This window comes from Primulina eburnea, chromosome 8 (genome assembly GCF_022965805.1).
Source record: "Primulina eburnea isolate SZY01 chromosome 8, ASM2296580v1, whole genome shotgun sequence".
In the NCBI taxonomy this organism is placed as follows: Eukaryota; Viridiplantae; Streptophyta; class Magnoliopsida; order Lamiales; family Gesneriaceae; genus Primulina; species Primulina eburnea.
This window is the reverse complement of record NC_133108.1, coordinates 42,038,616-42,061,774: the sequence shown is the minus strand read 5'-3', so window position 1 is coordinate 42,061,774 and position 23,159 is coordinate 42,038,616. Positions and strand designations below refer to the sequence as shown.

At 34.2% G+C, this 23,159-nt stretch overlaps 2 protein-coding genes across 2 annotated transcripts; both read left to right on the top strand.

Annotated features, from left to right (window-relative positions):
* Positions 1 to 12,984: 12,984 nt before the first annotated feature.
* Positions 12,985 to 15,591, top strand: LOC140838021 (protein trichome birefringence-like 3). The gene is made up of 7 exons (XM_073204106.1): positions 12,985 to 13,112; positions 13,339 to 13,533; positions 13,631 to 13,868; positions 14,050 to 14,221; positions 14,298 to 14,497; positions 14,588 to 14,746; positions 15,127 to 15,591. Exons 1-7 carry the CDS (start codon positions 13,034 to 13,036, stop codon positions 15,458 to 15,460), a joined length of 1,377 nt encoding a protein of 458 aa, XP_073060207.1. The 5' UTR covers positions 12,985 to 13,033; the 3' UTR covers positions 15,461 to 15,591.
* Positions 15,592 to 19,896: 4,305 nt separating this feature from the next.
* Positions 19,897 to 22,548, top strand: LOC140839911 (protein SCO1 homolog 1, mitochondrial). Its single transcript, XM_073206906.1, has 6 exons — positions 19,897 to 20,344; positions 20,520 to 20,610; positions 21,332 to 21,544; positions 21,690 to 21,779; positions 21,890 to 22,022; positions 22,243 to 22,548. Exons 1-6 carry the CDS (start codon positions 19,976 to 19,978, stop codon positions 22,361 to 22,363), a joined length of 1,017 nt encoding a protein of 338 aa, XP_073063007.1. The 5' UTR covers positions 19,897 to 19,975; the 3' UTR covers positions 22,364 to 22,548.
* The last annotated feature ends 611 nt before the right edge of the window (positions 22,549 to 23,159 follow it).

Sequence of the window (23,159 nt, the reverse complement as noted above, 5' to 3'; positions counted from 1 at the left end):
TTTCGAAATTCAGCAACCTTGTCCTAGCCGAAACTCTGCACAAAATCGTCCAAGAATTTAAGCCGAAGTCCCACCGAGTGAGGAGCAAGGATACGACCCACCTCCCGAAGCCAATCATCCACGTTTTTAGCAAGAAAATATACGGTAAGTGGGCTGTTTTTAAATTTTGTTTTATGCACATGAAAATTTCGGTTTTGTGGTTTAAAAAATACGGTCGAGTACCGTCGTTTTATCTATACGCTTTTACGAACTTTTGGTACGTTTATGTTTGACACTATGACAATTCCCTGAAAATGGGTGAAATTCCAACATATGGCCCTTAACAGTGAGATAGAACCGTTTTATGGCCTCGTCCCATTAGAGGATTAAAACTTAGGGACTGACGTCAGTAAACCGTTAAAGGTGAAAAATCGCAGTGTTATTATGTTATGGAATTTACGTTACGATTATGAAAACATGCTGCATGCTATGTTATGATTCGAAAATGTTATTAAATTGGTTATGTTGTGTTCAAAATCTCTCATTTACTGAGTATTCCAAAATACTCACCCCCCTTACAACCCTTCCCAGATAAGTCCGAAGAACAGATTGAGGAGGAAGAATCCGAGCAGTTTTGGGGATGGTGAATGCAAGGAAATCAATTATGTTTAAGTTATTATTAATTAGATTTACGTTTCCGCATTAAAACTCTGTCGTCTTAATTATTTCAGTTTTGTAAAGACAATGTTAATTCATTGAAATTATGATATATAAACTAGTTCGGTTTATACTGTGCTACGAAAGGCTTGTTGTTTTTAATTGTGTGATTGATAAACAACGCTGATGTCGACTAACCCCGGTCTCGGGGCGTGACAACCAACTATTCTTCCATTAATGCTAAAAGCAGATTCAAATGAAACAGTTGACATAGGAATAGCTAAAATCGTTATGGTTGAGGTGAGCTACTAAAAAAAACGCAAATTAATAAAACTAAAACCCTTGAATATTTATATCCACATATATGTGGCGGGTACGAGACGGATATTATAGGACTCATTACCCGCCCCATATCCAGAAGGGTCTGAAAAATTAGACCTGAGACCCGTCCCATGACCCATTTAGTATGCCCAAACTCACCCATACACGCGGGTCCATTGTGGGTTTGTGTAAAACCCGGACCCATTGACATCCCTAACTAAATGAAACTTTTCTATGGTTTGAATAAAATATTTTGTGTTGATATCATTAAAAATATATATGATTATAATTAAAATATTAAAATTTAAATTACGCTCTCTAATCAAATTTTCAATTCTACATCTGATATTGAAAAGACAATCGGGCAAGATTCACTTTATTAAAAATAATAAACGGTGGTATACGAGAGCAAGATTCGGTTTAAACTTTCTTACAAAAGCTAATACAAAGGTACTATTTCTTTCTTTTTTTTAGGAAAACTAAAATAATTTACTTACTACCAAAACAAAAGAGATATTGTTTTTTCAATTAATTAAAATATTGAAAAAGTATCAATAAAGTATAAAACTATATATTAATGTGTTAGAGATATAAATAAATCAAACATTTATTTTCAATGAACAAAATATATCACATTCAAGCCTGCATGCACGTGTTGGACTATATAATAACACTTATAGCAATTATTTTATATATGAAGATGTTTTACGAAAATAGTTAATTTAAGTTGTTATAAAAATTAACTGTATCTCATATAACATTTCAAACATCATTTTCTAACTCATTCGGGATAAGGTCATCACAATCACTTCTATTTCATAACACGATCTTATCGTAGCGCTTGGCCTCTCGATCTATAAGCACCCAGAATTTAGAGCTGATTCCTCTACACAAATGCAATATGTATTGCATAGTGTTTATTTTTCGATGTTTATGTTGGTGAACATATCTAATATCATTATGTCATATCACATGCCCAAACCCACGTGACTACACAAAAAGTCTCTAAGCATACATACCGGGGAAATTACCAGGCTGGTATGCAAGTTAGCCTTTTTTTTAATGTTCTAAATAGTCAAAATTTGGTTACCATCCTATCATCTGATTTTTGACGGAGTATTGACATTATGACAGACACATCAGTAAGATCACATGCCACAATTTCGGTGCCTAATCAATAATATTCAACGTGAAATCTACATCATAGGAAAAATTATTATTAAAACTGAAAAAAACAATGGTAGAGGATGAAAATAAAATTTGGACTAATTTTAAAACCTAATCCTACAAATATATATATATATATATATATATATATATATATATATATATATATATATATATATAGATAGAAATTTTAAATAAGAGTTGGCCGACATCAAACTCTGATACCGAGTCACATATCAAACAATCCACTAGTAGTATATAGCACGTGGGTAATTAAAATGGATTTGGTCGACCAATCCCACTAGTCAATGTAATTATGGGTAATGACCACACATTCGAAAGGTAAATCGAGTGGACTGCACATAGTCCTGCAAAAGTGAGGCTGTATGTTGCCCATATTGGCCAGACAAGTACAATTTAGAGTTTCAAATATTTGGTTCGGTAATATTCGAAATCCCATGAAATTAATGACGCGTGCAAAAGATAAGAGAAAATGGTTTAAAATTAAATCTGGTCGTGCTAGAATTATGCAAACAATTAATTAAAATACAAGCAAGCTAGTAGCTACTGCACCGTGTATTTGTTTTTGGGTTCGATTTGATTGAAAAAATAAATGTAATAGAATTTGTCTTTTGGGATCAAACAAGATATTCATGTAAAATTCAGACATCGGATTCAATTAAGGTTCCCTAGGCACCTTGGCTTGGGAAACCCTTCATTCCAAATCACTCGTTCATTTTCTTTTTCATTCCTACTTATAAGTTGTAATTTCAACTTTTCACAATTAATATATGTGATAAATTTTTATTGACGATGCACATATCGTTACACAAAAATATTACAAAAGATTTTTTCTCTAGGAGTTCACGGTGAACTTGTTATTATGAATATTTTTTTTTTAAAAAAATTGAGGATAGGATGTGTCTGCGCATGTGATATCACTGGCGAGGATTTTTAGAATAATTTCACCACATGGTTGCAAGATGGGTGAATATTATATTATTGCTGGGGATTCTGAGAATCATTTATATTTTCGATATTGTACATCACATGTTTGCGGGATAAGGTTAGGCAGTGGCTTTACATTTCGTATTCCATTGCTCCAAAAGGTGAAATCGCTCATCTTAGGCGCCCCTCACCCCCCAGCCCGACAGGAATGTGAGAGGAGGTAAATCATGGTGACTCAGCCAACCAGCAACAGCTAGACCTTATGTTATGCCGCGCACAAAGAGCTCCCCCTCATTGAAACATTTTGTATTCCATGAACACATTACAAGCACGCTAAAATGGTTCAAGAAAGCGTTCGCACATCAGCAGGCCATGGGTATGGGCTATGTTTTGTACCATTGACTAAATCTGATCTGATATGGACAACTTCATCTTTGCCGACTAATATATTATATAACTTAAATTGAAAATTCACTGTAAATGACAAAAAAAACGAAAATAAAAACATGTAAATTACATGAATAAAAATACAAATTCTTAAAAAAAGGGGAGATGTTCCCATTGTGACTAAAATGTGGACAGCGATGGCACTGCTGCTGGCTTTGTCGATTGTCATGTGAGTTAATTAGTAGCTAAACCATGACTCAACCAACACTTGTTCATTGCGGCCTTGCCTAGTTAGGAAAGTGTTTCATCATGTGCCACGAGACGCGAACGTCGGTGATGAATGATACGAAGTTGTTCTTTTTCCTCTATTACACTCTTATCTGCAGGGACGGATCTATGCTTGGCCCGTCCTAGACTGTAGCCCAGCCCAATTTTTTTTACAAGGAGTTATAGATATTCGAGCAAATTTTAATTTTTTTTAAATATATATAGAGATTTAAGCACAGTCTAATTTTTTTTAAAAGATATCACGGTGCAAATAACTCATAAAAGTTAATATCTAAAATATTGATTTAAGTTTCACAGTAAATAAATATAGATTTTTTATATTTCAAAATGGGTTTGATGCAAATAACTCATAAAAGTGATAACTTTATTTTATCAATTTTTTTATTTAATAGAATTTAATTTTGAAAGTACATTTAAAATCTATTAAAAATAGTTTTAAAATGTAAACTTTGAATCTAAATGAAACATGTCTTATATTACACAGGTTACCACCTTTCCTCTTTATTTTTTTTAATGCACATGTTTTCTAATTTTCTTATGTTATAAAAAATTAAATAAATTTTTAAAAATGTTGACATCTGCCTTGTGCTTTCGAATTCGCTACTACATATGTATTAGTACCAATAGGACGTGCATTAGATACGAGTCAAACACACTGCAAATTTTAAATATACATATGTTGATTGTTGTATTGATATATGATAATTAAATGATAAGGTATAATTTCATGGAGGTAATAGCACTTGCAGTTGTATTAAGTCTCGTTATACATAGTGAATCTTGGGTCATTTTTTTTGGCATGTAAATACTAAAAATCGGGGCTGGTTCGTGTTGTACGACGAAAAACACATATTTTCTTTCGCAATGGTATGATATTTTCACTTCGGCACAAACTCTCGTGGACTTGTTTTCTAATTAACTTTATTTAAAAAAGACCTTATATAAATGAAGATACATTCCAATGTGGGGCTAGAATGATGGGTCATTTATATCTTATTAACCATTTTTTTATTCATTTCAATGTGGGACTTTAACTAAATTTTGAACAATATTCCTTTCAAACGAAGGACCAACATTATTCTTATGGTCTGAGTATTCCCTCAAACTAGGGACGTAGCCAGGAATTAAATTGACCCTGGGCTGAATGATAGCCCTAGTAGCGACGGCTCTTCTAAAAACCGTCGTCGATCTAAATCGGCGACGGTTTTGATTAAATCCGTCGTAAATCAGCGACGGTTTCTACAAAACCGTCGCTATATAACAAAACTGTCGTAACTTTAGCGACGGATTTAGTAAAACCGTCGCTAATCCATCCGTTTTTTTTTTTTTTGTACTGGGCTATGGGCTAAAATTTTTAACAAATTCAAAAATTTTAGCGACGGATATGGTAAAACCGTCGCTAATCCGAAAATCTAGCCTGGGCTGCAGCCCACCTTAGCCTTTGCGGTGGCTCCGTCCCTGCCTCAAACCAATTTGTCCATCCTCTCCATTTGAAGGATCATACATTCCAATCGAGACCACCCATGTCCACTACGTTGGAAGCACACACCTTATGTGAAATACTTGGAGCACCACATACTTCTATCTCATCAAGAATTTATTGGGAGCCCTCACTTCATTCATTTAAATATCCGACGAGTTAATGTATTTTCAATGTGAGATTTTGGTTGTATTTTTAACCGTTTGGAAATACTCAAAATCCCCAACTCACCATCACCTTAAAACTTTCGTATGATTTAAAAATTTGGTTTAATAGATTTGATTTATATCAATGTCACTATCTATTATAATTTATAGTAAAACTAAAAAGGACCGATTCTTCATTGTATATGTATCAAGTTATCAAACACAGCTAATTGCCTAGAGCATAGCTGCTACCACGACCCTTCCGAGGCAAAACCTCGCATAAAACGTTTGGAAAAGACTATTCTCTGAAGTTTTTTTTAGGTACGTCGAAGTAATTAATAAATGATTTATAATTTGCATACATTTTCAAAATTTTGATGTTGACTTTAAAATGGCTCTGCCACCACCCACTACTCCACGGGTGTGTGTGAGGAGATAATGAATGAAGAGGAATCTTGGATATTTAGTGGGAAAAGATTCTGTTTCCTCTCTGGTCGGAAAGTGAGTCGTAGGATTAAAGAAAATGATCCATTTTCGCAAGTTAAATCGAAAAAAGAATGCATTCTACTTTATTCAATTTATAAGACAATATACTTTGTATTAAATCGCCAAAAAAATTAAAACTCTAATTTTTTTAAATTTTGCTTAAATTTTATTGCAAAAAATTAACGAGCTAAAAAGTAAAAACCAGACATATTTTCAATATTTGAAATTAGTTTCTAGATCTAGTAAACTAAATATTTTGTTATTATATTTAAAACAAGAAATTTAATTTTTTCACTAAGAAATATTGTTTTTAAAATTTTGCTTAAATTTTATTGCAAAAAATTAACGAGCTAAAAAGTAAAAACCAGACATATTTTCAATATTTGAAATTAGTTTCTAGATCTAGTAAACTAAATATTTTGTTATTATATTTAAAACAAGAAATTTAATTTTTTCACTAAGAAATATATATATATATATATATATATATATATATATTTATATATTTATATATAAGACATCTTTATTATTTTTGTCATGAATTTTATTGAATAGATACATTCACAAGATACCGCGGTATGAAATTTTATTAATTTTATTTTTTGATAAATAAAATATTATTTGTTTTGTAAAAAAAAAAAAACGAACGGCGAATAAAATGGTAGACCAAGTTTACGTTTCAAAAGTTCAAAATTTACAAAATAAAACAGGGATTTCTATATAAAAAAAAAAAAAATTGCAAAAAATTCGTTATCGACGCGAGAGTTTTTTCTTGCATTTGAAATTGTACTAAAATACAAGGAATTATTTGGAAAATATCCTGTCCATGGAACTTAAATAAGATGCCAATAATACTGCGGGTTTCGAATAATTCAAAATCAAAGGCAAAAGTTGCACTACAACTGGAAGACTACCAATTATTCCTTGCTAGCCACTTTATGCCAAGCAGCATTAATTTTACAAGTACTTGGTGGATATTTCGCAGTTCCTCGTAGCTTTGACAAATCAATGCCATGTCACATATATAGCGACAGCCACGATTTATTTTTATCGCATCACATATATTCAAGGACCATTTTATTGTATACAAGTCACTGTTTGGTACACGGGATAAGGGTAGGATTAATAAATAATCCGTCTTATCCCACGTTTGGTACGTTTTAAAAAGCACATGATAATATCATGAACCCTTGATAAATACATTTTTAGAAGGATAAAATATCCTTGATAAGATGTGTGATAGTTTTAATTTTATGATAAAATATACTACAAATTACTTAATTACCTCCCATTTATAAAAATCCAAAACCCTAGCTTCTCTCATTCCATTTGCTTAATGTTAAATGTTTATTAAATACATACATATATACAAATATATAGATACATATATATACACACACAAATAATTACTAGGCCCCTTCGATATGAAAAAGATTATAAAAAAATAAAAAAAAGGCAAAAATCAAATTTGACCGACGATCACCTTTGAAAAAGGAAAAGAAATTGTTTAAATAATTTCCAAAATAAGACAAAAGAAACGAAAATTATTCTTTAGGACCATATATTCACAATAAAATATAAGTTTTTGTGATAGGGTTAATTTTGTCATTACATGTCAATATATAAATTTACTCACTCTTGTTAAAATCATACCAAACATTCAACATATTATCTTATCATTATATTTATCCTTGATTTATCCTTATACTGTATATCCCTTACTTATCATATCTTATGTACCAAACTGTACCTATAAGTATAAGAAAAAAAACACACATTTAATCTAAGATTTACTTAGTGTCCGATTAAAGATAGCGACTACGAGTTCTATCGTCTTAAAAAAAATGTCCGAGAGCGATGCGACGATTTACCCTTTTGTCAACGATCCTCTCCCTTCTACACAAGTCGATCGACTAACATGATTCTATTCGCTAGAAATGGTTGTCAAAATTAAAGCGATCTGGATATATACGCCAAAAGACGAAGGGATGGAAAAGAACTAAAGAATAAGGCACCAAGCAAAAAAGAAACATAAAATGAAGATAAGAGGATAAGGAAACGAAGGACAAGTGGTGCTTATACTTGTCAAAACGAGCTGACGGGGTGGGCTACCCGCCATTTTGGCGGGCCTTTAAAAGGCCAACCCAGTCTAACCCACTTTGGGCCGCGGGTTAGGCGGGCCAACCCGCTTATTATTTTTTTAAAAAAAATACTAAACAATATTAAAATAAACATAGAAGAAAAATATATTTCAGTCAAATAGTTTCATAAAAAACTTAAAAACATTGAAATAAGACATTAAAAGCGTACAACAATCAACATAATCCATAAAAAAATAAAGTGCTTATTCTAATTCTGCATTAGTTCGAGTTAAACATTAATAAAAGGGAGGAGACTGGAAAGTATAACATCTTCAAAAAAAATAGAAGCATAGAGATTTTACCAGAGTGATTGAAGTTAGGCACATGAAAAAAAATAAGGAAGAAATATGAATTTTATATAAAACTTAAAAATATAAAATTCTACCCTAAGTTGGCGAGCCAGCCCGCAACCCAAATGGGCTCAACCCGGGCCAACCCAAACGGGCTCACCCCGTTTGGCCCGCCTCCAAACGGGCTGCTATTTTATCAACCCAACCCGCTCAATTTTTATGGCGGGGCGGGCCGACCCGACCCGATGGACCTGACCCAATTTGACAAGCTTTGAAATAAAGGAAGCTCGAGTTTCTAGAGCCGATTGGCTAGCTCACATTATGTTTAGAAAATTTGGTTATGAATACATTCAAGAACTCCAATCATGAATTTGTCTCAGGAGCTTGCTTTCATGAATGCATCGATCAACCCTACATATGTAATACAACTGTGGTATTATATTTAACTCACGCGTGTAGTGTTACGTTAATATTTCCGATGAAAGATAAGTAAAATTATCAAATATTGAAATATACATCACTAAGACCCAATAAAATACAGATGATCAAAATACAAGATGAAAATTGCAATTTTTCATGTTATATATAATATTAGAAATATTAATTTCATTTCATAGTATTCAAATATGAAAAATTTAAAATTTTAATTTGATCTCGAGCTCGACAAAACTTTGAAGCTCTTGGGTTCAAGCTCAAACCGGGCCGGCTCGTTGAGCAGCTCACGATCTTAAAATTCCAAGTCATTGTGAACATTTATCGGTTACCAGCCCAAAATGGACGAACACCACACAACGAGATACAGAGAATTGCCGCTTAGGCCCATAGTTTCTCTTGTATAAGAAGGGCTTACCACAATTTCAATTTTGCTCATATTAGCTTAAGCTGTATTGAATGCTTTAATATTCTCCAATTTTTTCACTCTCCTCATGCTAAGTACTAATGGCGTCTTCTTTCCTTTTTGATAATTGTGTCGAATGATCACCGGGGCTGATCAATTTTTTTTATTATCCGTCCGAACTGCAACGGAATTATATCTCACGGTTTTTTTTCTTTTCATTTTCTCAAAAAACTACATTAAAATAATAATTATATACAGCACGGTACATATGATCTTGTTTTTTTTTTTTGGTTGTTGTCAAGAACTGTAATAAACTGTCATGCCTAAACTGCTTGCTATAGTATATGACCCAAGGTTATAATAATTTGTAAATTATACACTTAATTAAAAAAACATCTATTCATTATCTCTGAACTCTCGTTTAAATTTTTTCCCACCTAAAAAAATACGCTTCTTAAATATTGTTAAAATTAGTCTAAAAAAGGAGAAATCATGAGCAACGATGCAACACCTAGTGTAAAAAAAAAAATTTGTTAAATTTGGAAAATATCATTTTGTTGTGCCAAACATATTAGAATTTATTAAATTGGTTTTGAATCATGTTTATTATTTTATCTTTTTTTTTAAAAAAAAATTTGTATGTTTTGAGTTAAATTTTATATTTAAAAACAATATATTGTTTTTTCTTTCGAATCAATTTGAACATTTGTTCTAATATTTTGTATTTTGCTTGATCATTTGGCCAAAAAACAGAAACTGTTTGAAGCTGCTCAAAACCATAATATTTTTTCAATTCGTTCCAACTAGAGAGTTTGCAAAATATTATGTTTTATAAAAGTGACTAAATTTATAGATTGTAAAAAAGTATTAAAATTAAAAAATGTTTAGCGTTTAAAATAAAAGTGAGAACCTGAAAATTTTAAGTTAAGGTGTTCGCTAAATAAGTTATTGTAATAATAATTTTATAATACAAAATAAAAAAATACCCTTATTGGATAACAACTTCTATTTTCAAAATTATTGTTTGCAAGAGTATCCAAAGAGATTTCAATTTATTGTCTAAAATACCACTAAAAATAAATAGTGATAACTATATAAAGCAAGTCTTACATTAGAAATGAAATAAGAGATGTAATGCTTATAAATATAATCCAATTTTCTGAATTTTGATATACAAATAAAATTCCATTTCTCTTTCTTTTCTGTAAATCAATTATTCACTAATTTGTTTTGGAAAAAACGTATAGATATTGTTGTCTGTAAATTTTGTTCTTTGTTTTGAAACTCATGAAAGGAAATTGCCGTTATCCAGCAGCAACATACTAAGGACAATATTTCCCAAATGGAAACCTCTGCATTCCTTAAATCAAGCTCGCATGCAATTCTCGTTGACATAACAAAGCGTACAAACTTAATTTAAAACCATACTATAAAAAAGAAACAATTACACTATTAAACAAAAATAAACACTCAGTAAACTAAAACTCGATACTATTCTGGGCTCGAAATTAAGCTCATCAATGACTAAAAGTCTGGTAGTTATAATCACACTTGTTGTTATCGTTTTCGTTTCGGGTTGGACACATCAGGCCGTCGATGGGCAGTTCCGAGAAGTAGGACAGTGCTTGATAAAGTGTGGGGAGGTATCAGTTATGTGTTCTAAAGATTGCGGTAGCTCGAAGAACCAGGCTCTCGCGTGTTACGAAAATTGTGGTGCTACTGATATTACTTGTGTCAGTTCTTGCGTCGCCCATGGCAAACAAGACGTGCTTTCTGAGCCAAAAGTGTGATTCATTTTTAATTAACAATAGTTGAGTAACGTACCAAAGTAAAAATGTAATATAATGTAATCGATATGTACTACGTACTTTATTACTATATTAATTAATAAAGGAAGAAGGCACTGTAATAACCCTTTATATTACCACCGCTGATGCAATTACAAATATCACGTTATCTTCAATTCACCTATAATTTATTAATATATTTCTTACAGATGGAAGAAACCGCCTAGAGAGAGTGGACATTTTTGTTACGTACGTAAATGCTGCAGCAACGCATATATAGTATTTACGTATTATGTTGCACATCCACGATGCATGTGTTTATCGCTAATTATTATTATATAATTAAGTTATTATACATTATAGTTAATTTTTCAATTTTTAATTTTAATTATATTGTGAATCAATTTATAAGTTTCAAAGTAAAAAATTTAATTATCGTAATTTTGATTTGAATTATAAATTTATTAAAATTTTATTAATATTATTTTAAATAAAAATAATACTCCATGCACTAAATATATTTCATGTCAATTCATTTTTAGATAGAGTTTATACAATAAATAAAATAAATATATATTTTATAAATAATATGGATTGGAACTCAGCACAACAAGAGAACACTACACAAACATACTGCTATTTCTTGCAAATTTTTTTGGTTGAAAAACACCAAAAAGATAACGACCAATATTATGTCATATTTGTGGTATGCGTTTTCATTTTCATTATTTTGTCAATCGTTTTTGGTTGAAAACAATATGATATATAAGAAAATATTTTTTAAGTATCGATGATTCAAAGACGTACATCAGAAAAGTATTCGACTGAAACATTAGGTGATTTCAATTACACAACCAACTATGTATATATAAAAACATCTCTCACATCGTGAGTCGTTTTCCTAGTGTCTATTATAAAAAGGTCTTTACTAAAAGATCAAAAGTTAGTGAAGCTCAGAAGTCACTTACCAATTCATTGAATGATTTTTTAAGAAGAACTAAGGAATATCTAAGAAGGAACATTAATATATATGTTAAAAATAGCTTATAGAAAAGAAGAAATTCTGTCATGTGCCAAAAATTATTATAAAAGTTTTATTATCGAATATTAATGAATAATACCTTCATGAATTTAACGAAAAAAATTATATACAAATTTATTTAATTTATGCTAGCTAGTTTATACTTTATAGATTATATCTAGTTAAAAGTATATATTTGTATAGACAATGAAGGATTTTATATTTTAGAAACAATTAATTCATTCTTATATATTACAACTTTAAGGTACCTCGATCTTTTGTACCATACAAGAACCTGTTTGATTGATAAGTTGAACCTGTGATGACAATTAGTTGATACCCATACAATATTATTGTCTCATTTCGATAATGGAGGTGAGTAAGATTCTTTCAAGCTCGTGTATAACATCACAACGAAACATCAAACATCACAAATAATATTAACAATCAAATAAGATATATATAAATATTTATAGTGATTTATCTTAAATTAGACTACATCGACTCTAAATCTCTAAATGTTATCATTTCTTTAATAATAACAAATAAAACTGATAATACAAAGTATTTTAACATTTACTTTCTCTTTAATAATCATGTTCCTTCCAAGGATAAAACATTTCTTAAGAACTCATACTAAATCCTCTATTTAACTTGTACACTTGTGATTGAAAATGAAAGAGTTTTATATTTTGATGTGGTTTTGAAATGAAAAATGAATGAATATTTTTAAGTGAAGTTTAAGAAATAAAACAAAAAATAAACATCGTTGCTTATAAAATCAAACCAACCATTTTTTACTAACTCAAACCAAGTGTATTGTTGAATCCCACAATGGTGATTTGAATATTAGCACTTATTTTATTCAAAGGTTAAAACATTTAGTTTCAAAACAAAACTTAAGACCTTAGATGCCAATAGAACGTCCCATAAAGCGTGTAAGATTTAAAATATATTCGGCCAAACAATTTTTTCTACACAAGTTATTTAGTTATAGAAACTTACATTCTTCGACCACCCTTATCAAATAGGTTATATGATTGATCATGTGTGTGGGAGATCCGAGAACTTGTGAAAAGTTCCTGAATGTAGTGAAAATGAAAGAAAATAAACATCGAGTTTACGCGCAGTTGCACCTAATTATTAAATCAACACGATCCTCTCTAAAATTATATGGTAAGCTTGCAACTTGCTGCCTAATTGTCTTTAATTTGTTCATTTTAAAAGTGGAATGTATTGCTGAATCAGACATGACTTTAACTTCACTTCTACTCAAAAACCCAAATAAATTAATCCTCAAACTGTTTCTGAAGTTTAATCAATTTCCTCATCAACCTGCTGCACTTGCATTCGATCACCCCCTCAGGCCTCTCTATATCACTCTGCTTTTTTCTTTCTCCAGAGTGCCCATCTTCAGCATTTTTCATCATGGGAACGCCAAGACCTCCGCGGGGGAAGCTGCCTTTATCGGTGATTCTCGTTTTGGTTTGTGGGCTCGCTTTTTTTGCCCTTTTGTACACAGAAATCAGCTCCTTTTCATCCAAGTTCAGGTTTAAGCCTTGTGCTAAGAGAAAGGCTGCTAAAAAGCCTGTGTCAGGTGTATATGTATTCATATGCCTAGTTTCTTGATTTCGTTTTATTTAGTTTCCGTGCCTGGAAATCTTAGAATCTTGTCCTCTGGTTGTATTGTACAGGTGGGACGAATGTGCAAGCTAGTGCATTTAATTATGCGGCTGATGATCGGTTCGAGTTTGATCCTGAAGAGTGTAGTCTTGTGGATGGAAAATGGATCTTCAACAGTTCCATCAAGCCTTTGTATTCCGACAGGACATGCCCATATCTGGATAGGCAGGTTTCATGTGTTAAGAATGGACGGCTGGATTCTGAGTACATGCACTGGGAATGGCAGCCTGATGATTGTTTTTTGCCTAGGTCAGTTCTTTTCTACTAACAGCACTAAAACTGTCCACCACAGAGCTAAGTATCTTTAGCCTTACATATTATTTCACAAGGGGTCAAGAACAGTAGCTCAGATGCTATGACCATTTTTCCCAAATACTTGAGCTACCATGGTCCAACAATAGTTATTACATGTTGATACTTTTTTTCACAGGTTCAATCCAGAAATAGCTCTACGTAAACTTCAAGGGAAGAGGTTAATGTTTATAGGGGATTCTTTGCAAAGAGGGCAGTGGCAATCCTTCGTTTGCCTCGTGGAGTCAGTGATACCGGAAGGGAAGAAATCGATCAAACGAGGTCGTGTCCACACAGTTTTCAGAGCCAAGGTGCATCAGATGGATATGGACTGAAGTTTTTCCATTGTATATAGGCTTAAAACTGAGTTGTTTATCGTTTTTTCAGGAGTATAATGCCACTATTGAGTTCTATTGGGCTCCATTTTTAGTGGAATCAAACACTGATTTGCACATCATAACAGATCCAAAGAAGAGAATTCTGAGAGTTGATTCAGTGGAGAAACATGCCCAAAATTGGATTGGAGTCGATATACTCGTGTTCAACACTTATGTTTGGTGGATGAGTGGCCTCAGGATCAACTCATTGTAAATTCTCTCCCTGTAAACTATTTCCATTGAATAATGCAGTAACGCACAAAACACAACACCTAGCATTAATCACCTGATGAAGCGCAGATGGGGTTCGTTTGCAAACGGCGAAGAAGGATATGAAGAACTAGATGCATCTGTTTCTTACCGAATAGGACTCAAGACATGGGCAAATTGGGTGGATTCAAACATTGATCCCAACAAAACTCGAGTTTTTTTCACTACAATGTCCCCAACACACCAAAGGTCGGTTCATTTTCAGCACCTAATACTTCAACCAAATAACCAATCCATTCAACAAATGGCAGAACAATCCACCCAATTCATGACTAGTCTTTTCTTAAGTTTGTCATTCAACATTGGTGATCCCATCGAAAACCACGGTGGGACGCGCAAAGGACTATCATATAATGACAATTGACACCTATATTCACATTATAGGTTAGACAAAGATACATGATACCGATAGATTCAATCAGGTGGACTTTTATCATTTATTATAGATAGTTTGCAAGTAAATAAGCTAGTGGTTAGTTTATCAGTTCATTGCCTCATAGTGAACTATGAATACATGCTAAAGCAAATTCTCCCTTTCAGCAACTTTGTCAACCCTTTTCATATTTCAGGAGCGCGGACTGGGGGCACGAAGAAGGGATCAAATGCTTCAATGAAACGAAGCCGGTGATGAAGAAACGACACTGGGGGACCGGCTCAGATAAGCAGATCATGGGTGTCGTGAAAGGCGTAATACACCGGATGAAAACCCCTGTGATCTTGTTGAACATCACTCAATTATCGGAATACAGAATTGATGCACACTCATCAATTCACACCGAGTCTGGGGGAAGATTGTTGACAGATGACGAAAAGGCCGATCCTCTGCATCATGCAGATTGCATACATTGGTGCTTGCCGGGAGTTCCTGATACATGGAATCAAATATTTTACTCTCATTTGTAGTAGCATCTATATTTAAGGGAAAAAAATTGAATGATTTATTTTTAATGTTTAGTTTTTTTTGAGTCATTTTGGCAACAAGATGCCAATGATGTAATCACATATCTGTCATATGAATGGATATACTTATTTTGTTAACTTTTATATATAAATAAAAAATAATTATAAACTATTTACTTTTGTATTTTGGATTTTTACATAAAAAGTATTTAATATTGGCATTTTAAAATAGGTTTTCCAATAATTTCTTGAATTAAAAAAATTATATATTTAATATCTTGATAAGAGTAGGTCTTTTATGATACGGTCTCACGAATCTTTATTTGTGAAACGAGTCAACCCTACCGATATTCACAATAAAAAGTAATACTCTTAGCATAAAAAGTAATACTTTTTCATTGATAACCCAAATAAGAGATATGTCTCACAAAATACAACACGTGAGACCGTCTCAAACAAGTTTTTGTCCTTAGTAACTAGATTCGATGAGAAATCTATTTAATTATATTTAAAAGTAATTTAACAAAATAGATACAATTTTATTTTTGTTAAGATATCAAATATATAATATGTATAATTATGTGTATAAATACAAAAAGTTGATAATAAGTTTCAAATTATAATTGACAGAGCAATGGGTACACCGTCATGGGTGGGTAAATTTCCATTGGCACGACTTCGCAACCTAAGTGCACCAGTGTCAGATCATTCCCCGATCTTGCTAGAAACAGAGGTCAAGGAAAAAGTGTTCCAAAAGCACCAATTCAGGTTTGAAAACCGATGGCTTAGAGAACCTGAACTTCAACCGATAGTGGAGGAATGTTGGACCAGAAACAGAGAAAGTGACGTGCTAAGAAGACTTACTCTATGTTCGAAGGTGCTGGACCCATGGGGCAAGACAGTGGATGGAAACTTCCGAACCAAAATCAGAAAATGTAAGGAAAAGCTGGAGTCTCTGCGAGACAAGTATGATGAAGAGTCCACCACCAAATTCAAGGAAACGAATGCACAACTCGCTTCTCTACTCGTGGAAGAGGAAGACTATTGGCGTCAAAGAGCAAAGCAATACTGGCTAAAAGAAGGGGACAGGAACACTCGCTTCTTCCACACCTCTGCCTCGGCAAGGAAACAAACAAACAAGATAAGTGGATTGAAAGATGTAAATGGACACTGGCAAGATGAACAAAAAAACATTTGCGAAGTGGTACAAAGCTACTTCCGAAATCTATTCGCAGAAAATAACCACATGTCAAATGAAGTGACAGATGAGGTCCAACCGTGCGTGACAGAGAGACAAAATGAAGATCTCTTGCGGCCTTTCACTCTCGATGAATTTAAAGATGCCGTCTTTGACATGAAACCGGACAAGTCCCCGGGGCCTGATGGTTTTAACCCGGCTTTCTATCAACGGTTCTGATCTCTCATTGGGACAGAGGTATTCTCCAGCTGTGTAGGATGGTTGCAAGCCATGACTTTCCCCCCTACACTGAATGACACAAATGTGGTGCTGATCCCGAAATGTAAGAATCCACAGGCCATGAAAGACCTTCGCCCCATCTCTCTTTGCAATGTGCTTTATAAAATAATCTCCAAGGTCCTCGCCAACCGAATGAAAAAGGTTCTGCCCCATGTTATATCACCGTTTCAGTCCGCATTTGTTGCAGGCCGATCCATAACAGATAATATCCAAATTGCTTTTGAAATCACCCATCAGATGAAGAGGCAAACCCGAGGAAAAACTAGTAACACAGCTTTAAAAATCGATATCTCCAAAGCCTATGATCGCATTGACTGGGTTTATCTTCTTCGGATCATGGAAAAACTGGGTTTTGCGTCGAAATGGATCCAATATATGAAGTTGTGTGTCACTACTGTCAGATACTCCTTTCTGGTCAACGGGCAGGCTACTGATCCAACAATTCCACATCGGGGGCTTCGCCAAGGGGACCCTTTATCACCCTATCTTTTTATCTTATGTACCGAAGGACTCTCGGCACTCATCAAGAAAGCTGAGAGACTGGGACAGATTCATGGGATTAAAGTGTGTCGAGGGGCTCCTTCCATCAGTCATCTCTTCTTTGCCGATGATAGTATGCTCTTCTTCCGAGCAAAAGCAGACGAAGGGAAAAATGTGAAGAGTATACTAGAAAAGTATGAGAAAGAGTCGGGCCAGGCCATAAATCTTTCAAAATCCAGCATCATGTACAGTGGTAATGCCCCCAACGCCGAAAGGGCAGTAATATCAGATATCTTGGGAGTCTCGACAGCTATTGACACGAGCCGATACCTTGGTCTCCCTTCGCTGATTGGTAGAAACAAAAAACAGATATTTTCTTACCTAAAGGATAGAGTTTGGACACGCTTACAAGCTTGGAAACAAAAGCCGTTGTCTAAGGCGGGCTGTGAAATCCTCATCAAATCAGTGGCTCAAGCAATCCCAACATATTGTATGTCTACTTTCCTCCTCCCCCAATCCTTGGCAGAGGAAATACAGCGGATGATCAATTCATTCTGGTGGGGTAGAAAACAAAACGCAGCTAAAGGGCTAAATTGGCTTCGCTGGGAAAAGTTATGTGTCCCGAAAGAATATGGCGGAATGGGGTTTCGAGACTTCTATGGATTTAATTTGGCAATGCTGGGAAAACAAGGATGGAAACTTATTAGTGATCCTAATGCTACAATCTGTCGCATCTACAAAGCTAAATACTACCCGAGAGGGGACTTCTTAAATGCCAATCTGGGGCATAATCCAAGCTTTGCTTGGCGTAGCATTTTGGCTTCCCAAGTAGTGTTAAAGAGAGGATATAGATGGAGGATTGGTGATGGGAGTCATATCAACATTTGGAAAGATCCATGGCTTCGTGATCCCACCAATCTCTTTGTCGAAAAACCTGTGATGCCGGAGCTACAACACTGGACAGTGAAAGAGCTGATGCTACCAGAAACAAGGGAATGGGACCACGACATCATAGCATCGATCTTTGAGGACAGAGATATCAAAGCCATTACTGAAATTCCACTAGGACCGCTCCACACCATAGACCAGCGAATTTGGCATTTTAGCAAGACGGGTGTTTACACAGTGAAGTCGGGCTACCACGTGGCTATGAGCTTGGATGTACACAGAGAGTCAAGAAAGATCCATGGTAATTGGAAGGAAATCTGGAAGTTGGAAGTCCCACCGAGAATCAAAGTCTTCCTCTGGCGAGCTTGCAGAGAGTGTCTCCCTCACCGTATAAATCTACAAAAACGGGGAATCCAAGTGCCATCCCTGTGTGTAGTGTGCAACAAGAACCTAGAAAATTCCTGGCATACATTTATATCATGTCCGTTCGCACGAGATTGTTGGGAACATGCCAAGGTCCTTCAGATGGTAGAAGCACAAGCAGAGGATGCAGAGGGTTTCACGCATTGGGTATTCAGGATCATCAAAGAAATAAGCGGAGCAGAGCTGAGCAAGTTTGTTACCATACTTTGGGCAATCTGGAAACAAAGGAACTCTCTATTATGGAACAACCATATCGATACCCCAGCTAGAGTGGTAGATACAGCCATGAGCTTCCTTTATGACTGGATATCCCTAGAGAGGAATGATAAAGACTTACAGAAAGTAGGAACAAGACCACAAGCGAGCTCTTGGACACCACCTCCTAGGGGCGTTGTTAAATGCAATATTGACGCAGCCTTCTTTGATGATATTCAATCGGCTGGAGTAAGTATGGTGATACGAGATGCTGAGGGTAGATTTGTTACTGCAAGAACAACCATGATTAAAGGACTTCGATGCGTCAAAGAAGGAGAAGCAATCGGCCTGTTGGAAGCCTTGTCTTGGATCCGCAATATGGATTATTCTAAGGTTATGTTCGAAGTGGATGCACAGACTGTCCATCTGGCCATGAAGGGAAATGCGAATGACAACACGGAGTTTGGAAGCATAATGGAAAGTTGTAGAGATATAGTAGCTTCTAGACCAGGTTTCACGGTTCATTTTGTCCGTAGACAATCAAACGAGGTTGCGCATGTGTTAGCAAAGCAATCTCGCTTTTATGATAGTCCTTTTGTGTGGGTAGAGACACCAACTTGTCTTGGTGAGCTCATGAACCTGTACTTTGCTAATTCTTCAAATGAATGAAAGTATTTTGTCTTGTCAAAAAAAAGTTTCAAATTATAAATAACGCTTACGGTAAAAAAAAATTAATCCTAAAACTTTTGCCTTTTATTTTATCAAAAAATTCAGAGCATAAAAAATAAATAATATTTTATTCAAAAAATAAGGTGATTACTTGATTTAAAAATAATAAAATTCTAACATCTTTCTCAACTTTAATAAATTTGAAAATTTTAATACTCTTAAATTAATATTTAAACAAAATTTAATTTATATTTACAAAAAAATTGTGAAGTAGCGCTGGTATAAAATGGTATTCGACGCTGGATAATAATAAACCCTTTACTTGCTGCCATAGGGTTTGAGAAAGTCCACAGAATCTGACGCCAAGAATTTCTCCAACTTTACCGATGGCTTCGGTGTTATCGAGAAACGGAAGCCTTCGACTCATCTACAGATCCTTCGATTCTCATTGGCGTTCCTTGAAACTCCCATTTCACAGTCTACCCGAACTGTCTATCCAGAACTCCCACCGTTCCTTGCTCTCGCCGGGATTTCTTCTTGGTAGATATAAATCGCTAGGTGCTTTTGCGTTGAATCATCAATTTTTGTGCACCACTACCACTAAATCTTCTGTTAATCAATCGTCAAGTTCGACCACTGCCGCGACGCCCTCGAGTGGGTTGGCGGAGGGGAATTCCGAAAGTGGAAATAGTGGGGAGCAGGGTTCGGCTGGATCACAGGATAGTTCTCAGCAAGGGAAGCCTGTCCGAGGCGGGGTAAGTTTGTTTCATTTACTCATTCATTTCGTTGTCTCCATTCTTACGTATCATAGTCTTTCTTTTCCGTTCCTTTCTTTTATATTCTATAATTGTTTTGGATTATGTTATAGTGCAGTTGGCAAGTATTACATTTTTGTAATGTTAAATAACTAAGTTCCAATTTTGATGGTAGCCTGTTTCGTGGATGAGCTTGTTTTTACTTCTTTGCACTGGAGTGGGATTGATCTTCTACTATGACAGAGAAAAGAGGCGGCATATTGAAGGTTAGATTACTATGGTGAGTTGGATGAGGTTTCTGTTTATTAATTTCATGTTTGAAAATCTGGTTTTGTCATCGCATGTTTTAATGGTTCGAGTCGACATCACTGTGGTATTTGTTTGTGGTTGATTTGTTTGTGTTTATGGATTTGGGGAATGAGGCCAAACAAGATGAAAGCTTGTGCAGATTGTGGTTGATAATTCATTTCCTAACTTCTAGTGGTACTTTTGGAATAAATCCTAGTTTAATTGTGAAGTATTGGCTACTTGTTTTTCTTTAGTGATTGTCGTATGATGTTCCTCTTTCTTTGTGCTGTTTGCTGCATGAATATATGATGGGTCTCAAAATGTACTATTATCAGATCTGGGTAGGTAAATTATGATAATCATCGGATTTTTCCCTTGGTGGCAAGAATTTGAAGTTGTTTCATGTTTCTTTATTTTTCGGAAACTGGTTCAAACTTATGTGAACTGTTGCCAATTTCAACTAGAATAGTTTGATTTGTGATAAAAAAATTTGAAGCCCGATTTAAGTCTACTCACGGTTAACTGAATGGGTTTCTGCTGACATGAGGCATACAACGTACCAACTTTAGAAGTTGCACTGGTATTGGCATGAATAAGGTGTATTCGTAGATCAGTTTGGCTATATATTTTGTGTTGATTCAGAATTGTTTATTGCATTTCCATTGGCATGTATAAAGTTTTATGGTCACTGTCTTTCAGGAATAACCAGTGCTTCGAATGAAGTAAGACAGGGACCTTCTGTTGGGAATGCTGCTATTGGAGGTCCATTTAACCTCATCGACCATACTGGAACATCAGTATCTGAAAAGAACTTTCTGGGAAAATGGAACTTGATTTATTTTGGATTCACTCATTGCCCTGATATATGCCCAGATGAGCTACAAAAACTGGCGTCGGCTATTGATAAAATAAGTAAGTTCACTGAGTATCATTGCTTTGGCTGGGATGTGACATTTCTTGGGATTGAAAATGATTTTGACATAGTTAGTCTTGATCATTCGGTCATGATGTGTGCTTTTTTCAATTCTTGGGCGGTACTAATTTCATACATTTCCAGAAGAAAAATCTGGAATAGAAGTAGTCCCCATCTTCATTTCAGTCGATCCGGAGAGGGATACTGTTGAACAAGTTTGTGAGTATATCAAAGGTAATTTTTTTATGGTTTCTTCCTCAAGTTAAATGTTTGCAACACAAACCAAAATGTTTTTGTTTTCTTTTTTTTTTTTCTGAAAATTTGCCATTACATGTCACTTTCAGAATTCCACCCAAATTTAATTGGCCTGACTGGTACCCCAGATGAAATTAGGAAAACTGCACGTGCTTATCGCGTGTACTATATGAAGACGGAAGCTGAAGGTTCAGACTATCTTGTCGATCACTCTATAGTCATGTACGGGTTATCCACTACCACTTCACCTAGGCTAAGTTTGATACTGATTAATCCAATACTGTGAATTCATCTTTTTCTTGTTTTTCAAGAGAAAACAGAATTATGAATCTTTGTGTCATGTTTGGCGAGATTCTGATATATATCATTATCAAGACTAAGGGGAATTCTTTTCTTCTTATATATTACTCGGCATTTGCATATTCTAAACCAAAATATGCAGGTACCTGATGGATCCAAGCATGCAATTTGTGAAGTTCTTTGGAAAGAACGAAGACGCAACTTCACTTGCCGATGGAGTCATTCTGGAAATAAAAAAAGCAAAACAAAAGGTCAAGGCATAGATTTTACATTTTCTGCCGGAAGGACTCGAGTTTTGAGATTTAAATCACATGTTTATGATGCTATTTCTGAAAGAAAGAGGTTTACTTCTATAATACTTTTGACTCATTTTCAGCTACAATTTTTCCTAGTTGATCCATGATAATACTGAAGAATAAAGTGACCTATTTCAATATTGATTATTTCACCTGGCCTGTATTGAATATTATTATACTATATTCATTTGCATTCATTATAAAAAAAAACTCTTTCTAAAGAAAGTGTAATCCAACCATTTATTATCTTTCTCAATTTAATTGTGGAAAATATGTTTATAGGAAATGTTTTTCAGAAATTGTGAAAGTAAATCAAACGTATTCCTAGATATCTCTATTTTCATCAACATGTTGAAATTTTTTCAAGGCTTGAATGATTACTCGACAAGTCAGTTTTTTTTCCAAAGAGGGTTAATCAATATGTTCACTAAATCGAATAGGGTTTTGAGAACATTTTACTCTTTAAGGTAGCATTTAAATGCATCAATTTAAATTAAATGTACATTGATTATATTTTTATTATTAACCATAAAATAAAAGATGGAATCTTAAATCCATAACTTACACAATGTATAATGAATTTCAAATACTTTCATTATCTGATGAACTTGTAATCCATCATAATTATGAATTTTATATAAACATGTAAGAAGTCAATTTGAAGCTTATAATCTTAGTTCTCTAAAATTACAAAAAGTAGCGCTGATAGCTTTCTCTACGAGCATGATGAAGCAAGCAAGTTAAGTCCAAAACTAGAAGGTAG